At 42.2% G+C, this 7,547-nt stretch overlaps 1 protein-coding gene across 1 annotated transcript; it reads right to left on the bottom strand.

Moving 5' to 3' along the window:
• Window positions 1-9: 9 nt before the first annotated feature.
• Window positions 10-6,008, bottom strand: LOC121685232 (zinc finger protein 518A). The gene is made up of 3 exons (XM_042065641.1): window positions 5,756-6,008; window positions 2,765-4,832; window positions 10-2,033 (listed from the first exon to the last, which is right to left on the bottom strand). The coding sequence occupies exons 2-3, from the start codon at window positions 4,815-4,817 to the stop codon at window positions 1,363-1,365; spliced, it is 2,724 nt and encodes a 907-aa protein (XP_041921575.1). The 5' UTR covers window positions 4,818-4,832; window positions 5,756-6,008; the 3' UTR covers window positions 10-1,362.
• Between the last annotated feature and the right edge of the window lie 1,539 nt (window positions 6,009-7,547).

Here is a 7,547-nt window from a genome sequence, read left to right as displayed (position 1 = left end):
GCCATTTGGTAAGATTTAAAAAATGTATTACAGCACTTTAATGCCCAGAAACAGTGGGACATAAGAGGATGGTACAAAGAAGAATCACTGAGTTCAGTCTAATTCAGGCACTTCAAGATGATCTCTTACATCCACCCGACAGTGGACAGCTGTTGACCAAACCAAACAGCATTATGGACAGATGATTGTCTAGAGCATTTCTCAGTGCAAAAGGTTCTTCAGTGCATGGACTGTAATGTTCTGTTGTACAGATTATAATATAAAGGTTCTGCTGTTACATGGCTCACAATGTCAACATAGTAGATCTCCGAGTCTTTAAGTTCAACTCTGACTTAGCTAATGCATGGCAAGACTTTCAGCCTATTCAAAAGTGCGGCAATTATCAGAGTGCAAAAATAAATAAGTCATCTTCAAGTCAATGAAGAAGGAGCTATAGATTAATCACATTCAGCTACTAGGAAGGTGTTCCCTGAAGATATTTCACCTATACAACTATTGCATAATCAATGTGATCTAAACAGACTTTGGTCATAGAACAACATTCAGTCATCTTTTTCTGTGCCACTGAAGCACAACAAACACCTCAAGATCATCATCTCTGTAACCCAAAGTGTAGTAAATTTGCTTAAACCATAATGGTAGTGGGTCATTTTGTGGATTTTTGCTATTGAAAAATAAATGGTAATATACATGATTCAAAAAGGTTTAGCAGTTTAGCAGATAGTTGATTGTCAATTACTGAAACATAATGCACCATAGACATCTGGCCTAACAGTTATGACAATCTATTTGATTAAAGCTCAGCATTTGTAGATGTGAAAAATAAAACTAATTTACAAAGAGAGAATAAGAAAAAAAAATAGCTACACATACAATAAGAACAGTTTGCTAACATGATGGTGTATTTCCTGAAGTAGTGTTTCAGGGAATCTCAATTAACACAGTTGAGCGAAGCCTGGGGATTATGTAACAATGCAAATACAGTGTTTTGCCCTTTTCATTCCTGAGTGTATAGACAAACAGTACGTACAGAACTGGACAAAATTGCAAAATAGTAGTCTAACAGCGTAGACAAAAAATTAAATAAAGCAAATACAGTTGGTGTACCACAAAACTTGAGCAACGTTTGTGTTGTGGTATAAATAAAATCAATTCAAGTCATAATTCAATTTCTATTTGAGCTTTACATGGTTTTGAGAACTATGACGAGGTAGGACAGACTACCTAACTAAAGGACATCAATCCATCTCTCAAGTAACTGAAACTATGGTGTTTTCCCACACTGTTACATTACATAATACCTGAGGTTTCTGGATTAACATAATGCTCAACATTATATGGGAAAATCAAGCTTATTTGCTCTCATTGGCTTTTAAACCAGCTTCTCCAATCACTGGTGGCTTCCATTAAATGCCTCTGACCGTGGCAGATGAAATCCTCCTGTTTGGTGAAGAGACGGCCACAAAACCAGCACCGCAAGGACTGGTGTCCCCCTGCGTTCACCACCTGGTATGCGTTCTGGCCAGACCTCCTCAACTTTAGCTTCAACGAGAACCTCTCCTTGACCGTGTTACCGGGTTGGGCGCGACGCGGTGAAAGAGGGGCACTGACGGACGCGGGCAAGGAAGCCCCCCTGTCGATCTCCAAGCCCGAGAGGGCCTTCAGCGTCTGTTGGCACAGCACCACTTTCTGGACCTCGTTGCCGTACTTGTGGACCACGCGCATAATGTTGGCCACCTCAGGGATGTTGGCATCGGGGTGGTTGAGCACAACGACGGGCTGGTCCCCCTGCGGCTTCTTGATGAGCTGGAAGAAGCTGAGGGGGAAGAGCCGGAGGGTCTTCTCCATGTGCCGGGGGGACGGCTCCCAGCAACCACTTTCTGTGGAAGAAGAGCCAGAGTCAACATCCCTCCTGGCTTTGGAGGCTGGTCGCTCGTCGCAGCAATCAGGGGATGAGTCCCTCGGCCTCTTGTTTACTGCCACTTCAGTCCTTTGGGTCGACAGCTCCTGAGGACCAGGTTTTTCCACTGCATCTAAAATGGAGAGAAGAGACATTGTTTGAAATATATGGTGACTTATTTTTATAAAACATTATACACAAGTATACACAAGAGATGCAGACAGTAAAATGTACATGCCTTTTTAAGAGTATGACAGCACAGATCTCACAGCGATGGTAGATGACATTAAACACCTAATGCTTCATCTGTGCAGGTTAATCAGATGTTTTGTTGTCTAAAATAGATAGACTTACAACAGTGTAATTCTAATGGCACAAAACATCAGAAAGTCCGATAACACTTTACTTGGATAGTCTGCCCACAGAGACTTAATCGTTTATCTGTTATGATTCAAGTTCGGTATGTAAAATTGCTGTTGAACAATTATTGAAAATCACCTTAAGCAAATCCAACCCCTAACCTAAAACGTAAACAAATATTGTAGTTACAGATAGTTTGTTGATAATCTGAGCATCTGCATGTAGTCTGTGGTGAACTATTCATGTGTGACCGACATTCTAATGTCCAAAGCATCTCCACATCTTGTTTTACAGTTATTTACAATTTTTCAAGTCAGGTAACCACTAAACCTTAGGCAAAGACACACCTAATAAACCAAATATGTGGGCCCATAGAAAATCAACACTATCAATTCTATAAATCCATGCATATGTACAGTGTCTCTATTGCATATAAGAAAAATGCATAGAGCTTGTAGTTTTCTTTGATGATAGTATACCAACAAAGCCACCTACAGCACTAACCTTGAGTGCAGGCCAGAGGCTGAACAGTCCTCAGTTCGGTAATAGGCTCTGGTGTGACATCAGGAGATGATACAGAACATAGAGTCTCACTGTTCTGAGGACAAGTGGTCTGGATTGAAACAGTGGAACCCTGCAGCGATTTCACTGACTCAGCTGTTCCAGAGACCCCAGAACCATCTGCGTTATTTTCCGGGACTTGAGACTCCCTGATGTCCGTGCTGCTTGTGCCGTCATCGGTATGGGAATGTTCTTTTCCATCCCCGCACGACCAGCGGGGAGAGGCAGGAAGTGTGTCAGCCTCTGGAGGAGACGGCAGGCCTGGAAAGCCTCCATCAGATTCGGAGCCGGAATCCCCCTCTGCAGCTGGAGAGAGACACTCATCAATCACATCTACGGTAGCGTTTACTTTATCCATGGAGGGCTGATCAGCCTTGTGCAGCAAACCTAAGGAGCTGTCAGAGACTGTGTGTGCCATAACGGGCATGAGGAGAGTCTTCTTTGCACGCGGTTGCTTCCTCACCTCCTGTGCTGAGCTTGGCATATTGTCACCTGCTTTGTGACTATCCTCAGCCACATCTTGATTAAGACAATGATTGTCGTTGCATCCCTGATTTGGTCCATTGCAGAACCCCTGGTCTTCACACTGACCGTGTGCAGGTTTTTCCAAGGGACTACAGTCTGCATCGGTCTTTCCAAACGGGGGAGAATATGTGCTGATTACTTCATGTGCTGAAATCCCGTTACATGCCTGGGGCTGTTTTACAGAACAGGCTGGATCACTTTGGTCAAGAATTTGAGGCTCGCTTGTAGTGCTGCTCAAAATGCCTTCAGTGGGACATGGTGTTGACTCAACCACGTCTGCGATTTCTTCCTTTGGTGCCGGCGTGACTTTCAACACCAAATGTTTTTTGCCATCCACCATCTTAAACCCCTGAACTTTAGTGGTGCAATTGGGAGGGAGGGAGATATTATTTCTTTCCATGAGGACAGCCAGATCGTTATTGCTGGGGTTAACAGCTTCTGGAGGCAACGATATGACATTTTTTGGTAACAGCAGTGACGCTGGCGTAACGGGCCGGCTGAGATTTTTGAGTTCTTCTTTTATTGTGGTCTTCATGCCACTTTTTTCAGCCGCAATAGTCCTCTCAAGATACTTGTTGGTTGCCTCTAGAGTTTCTTTTGGATTCAGCAGAAGGCCATTTTCATCTAGCATCCCCTCCCCTGACAGAGAGAGATACCCCCGAGCCATCCAGGACTCTGCTTTTAGTGGGTGCTTTTTCAGATGTAGCTTAAGTCCAGCTGATTCATCGTCTTCCACCTTTGGCTGAATGTGCTTCTTCCTCCAGACATACTTTCTTTCTTTTTCTTTCCCGGCAACAGCTGCCTTGTGCTTCAGGTAATCGTTCTGAGAAGGTTTTTGCGAGTCAAACTCATACTTGAGGGGATGTCCCGTCGAGGTGAGCGAGAGGTAACTGTTTAAATCGTCGCTTTGGCCTGCGCGCACGTCTTTGGCGTCCCCAGACAGTTGCGGTTCGTGTCTGACATGTGTGTGTTGCAAAAAAGTCCCAATATCTTTCGTATAGAGATTACACCTCACACAGGTAAACACCCCATCAAGGCTGTGGGGGGCACAGAGGCTTTCAGTCAGCTGCGGGATTGTGTGCTTGACGTCTTCACAAACCCCCTGCCCCTGAGGCGAGAGTCCACTCTGCAGAGTGTCCAAGGCGTTAGCGGGGGGAGCAGACGGCGAGCTTGCTTTGTGAACTTCTTCAGATGTCTTCAGCTCACTAGACACTGCGCTGCTACTGCGGCTCTCATGCTGAGGCGTGGGTGGGTGCTTGGTTATGTCTGTTGCATGCTGATTCGGCTGTTTTTTGGGGGACCGCGGGGCAGATATCTTACGATCAGATTGCTCTCTCTGGTGCACACTGTTGTTTTCAGTCTTATCAGCTTTTGAGTGCCGAGTGGTGTCTTTTCTTGTGCGGAGTCTTTTGCACCAGTTCCCTTTGTCATTGTTGACATACTGGCTTTCCATTTTGATATTCTGTTTCATATTAACTTAAAAAGCCTGAGGGAAAAGCATAAACAAAGAGTATGTCATATGTGAAAAGTGAATTGTATACCTTCAGTCATTATTGGTATATTGTATAATGAGCTAGGGGTGCATTCCACATGAATTAAGATGTTATGATTAACAACAATTCAATCATTGTTACTGTGTTATTAATTGTATTAATTTGTGCACCAGGGACGCTTATCAGTTAGCCTACAGCCTGTGCTGCTGGAAGACAAAGGCATGATTAACAGTCAACAGGGATATTCAGATCTCAAGGTTTCCATTACGCCTAATATAGATGGTCCGTGGTGGACTGTATTGACATTATGTTGTTTCATCACGATCTTCGCATTCTCGGATTAAATGAAAGACTAGTGTAGACTATCCAAGAGTTCTAATATTGCAAGATGCTTTCAGTTGAAATGCATTGTGTAAGACTACATTGTGCAAGCATAATACGGCCTGAAATTCAACTGGGGGAAATAGACAGTCTCTCAACTGTCTCGCAACAAATATTTTCACTAGTCTATTTTTGTGAAGTGAATGCAAAATCGTGACAGGCTATTTGAAAGTTTACTGTCGTCCATACAGCGCTACAAACTCGCCTGTTGCATTTGTAATTCTGATGCAAACTACCAAATAAAAATATGTAGTTTTAGTAATTATATACTTTTAATTCCTTGCTATGCTTGCACGTCTCGTGTTTCAAGAGACTGTGTGATCTTTACGTGTTGAGTCAGTACGAGCTTCAAACAATCCACTTTAATGCTAAAACGCCTACGTTAACTACAGATGGACATTCCTCATGACTACAGTAAACTGTGTCAATACCGTGTGGTCTCGACAACAGACGAAAATTGTGCATGCAACATTTACAATAGTTATTTGATCAACATGTCCAACAAACATCATGCAACGTAATGTCTTAACGTTACCTCCTAAACTTGCAGTTCAGTAAACAGCGGCCATGACACCTCAATCCGGGGGATGATTGAAGTCTGGAAGCCAAGTGTAGCAAACTCAACCTTTTGAAGTCCCAAAACGGATGAGAGCGAATTACTTGTTTCACCATCAACCATTTAAACTACCGTGGCATTACATGTTACACTTTGTTGTTTTTGGAATAGCGCTGCCATGAATGTACACTGATGGCTACGGCCAACTCGGAAGGGGATTTGTTATTCAGATGACACGTGCTTCCTCTTTCAAACTATCTGCACAGTTTATAACTGTTGTATAATACCAGCTGTGGCGCTTCAACATGCTATCACGATAGAAACAGTTCTGTATAGGAAGTACATGGTACGAAATGAGAGCCCAATGTGTGGTTCGTTTGCTAAATATGCTCCCTGTTAGAATAAGCCGATTAACTACAACGCCTCATCTTGACAATATGTGTGTATGGTCATACATTGTCTTAAACTGATCTAAATTTTAACGTTAAAATTCATGATAGGCCTACATATCACACTGGTTGCCGTGTACATATAATAGGCCTAGTTTTCGAAGAGTATTAATGCCTTCAAAACTACATTAACAATGCATAATCTAATATTGCAATACACTACTTGCATGTGCATTGCATTATGGTGTTGATCTGTTTAGCCTATTGTTTCTGAAGAGGGGGGGGGGGGGGGTGTTTTATGGAGTAGATAGTGATGAGAAGAATTCGATTGGTCCATAACCTAGGCCTAGTCCTTGGTAGCCTATGCCCTAACCCCCCTGAATCAAGTGTTTTAATAATTTCATAAGAAATAGGAATTGCTGTTTATAGCCTAGGTGTTTGCATAAAGTAGCTTAATTTTTAGCATCCTACTTGCAATTACAATAATTCCCTGACAGTAATATTGTTACATTGTTGCCTAATGCTACTGAAGTCAGCCACAGGCACAGCACTTAAAGACCAAAAAAAGTAAATAAAAGTAAATAAAACTAGCTCAGTTGAACTTGATACAAAGGACAAGGCTAATGCAGTGTAAGTCTTGTCTGAATGATGTGTGGATAGAATATCTGCTTGATTTTCTGCATTTTAAACATCCTTTTGTGTCGCCTACCACTTAGATCCTATTTTCTCTCATTTCTGTCATCGAGGCGTTGTTAAACCCTTCAGTGCCCAGCATTAGGGTTTGTGGATGTCTCGGCTGTTATTACACATCCAGGCAGATTGCCCAGAATACCATTACACTGCCAAGCTCAGTAAATTCCATAAGCAGAGCAAACATGGACATTATTGTTAGGCTGTGTAATAGGCCTGCTTTCACTTCTACATTGGACCTAGAGACTGCCATAATTTTAGAGGCGTAGGGCATATAATGCATCACATATTTCATGTAGTTCAGATCACATTTGTGGTATACATTGAGAGCAGAATGAGATGAACACAGCATGCACATCATAGAAATGGTTATTCTGTTCTTAAAGGTGTCAAGCATTAATTCAATGTTGTAGACATAGCAGCTAGTGAGGTTTATTTCAGCCTAACCGAATTCTGTTACACTGACATGTCTAGATGATCTAATACACAATAAAGGCTAACACAAAAATAAAATAAAATGTTCAATTTTCAATTATATTCCATTTTCTTTTCAACCTGTTGAGTAGGTGTTTTTTGTTTTTGAAATTAGACTAGTGCATGCCTAATGTTGATGATGGTTTCAGACATGATTCTTTAGTTTAGCCACATTTTCATTTCTTTTGGCTATATTGACTGTGGAAACCAGCTTGGAC

The sequence above is a fragment of the Alosa sapidissima genome, chromosome 16 (genome assembly GCF_018492685.1).
Source record: "Alosa sapidissima isolate fAloSap1 chromosome 16, fAloSap1.pri, whole genome shotgun sequence".
NCBI classification, from domain to species: domain Eukaryota; kingdom Metazoa; phylum Chordata; class Actinopteri; order Clupeiformes; family Clupeidae; genus Alosa; species Alosa sapidissima.
Note: the sequence above shows the minus strand (reverse complement) of the source record. Positions and strands in the feature narration are given on the sequence as shown.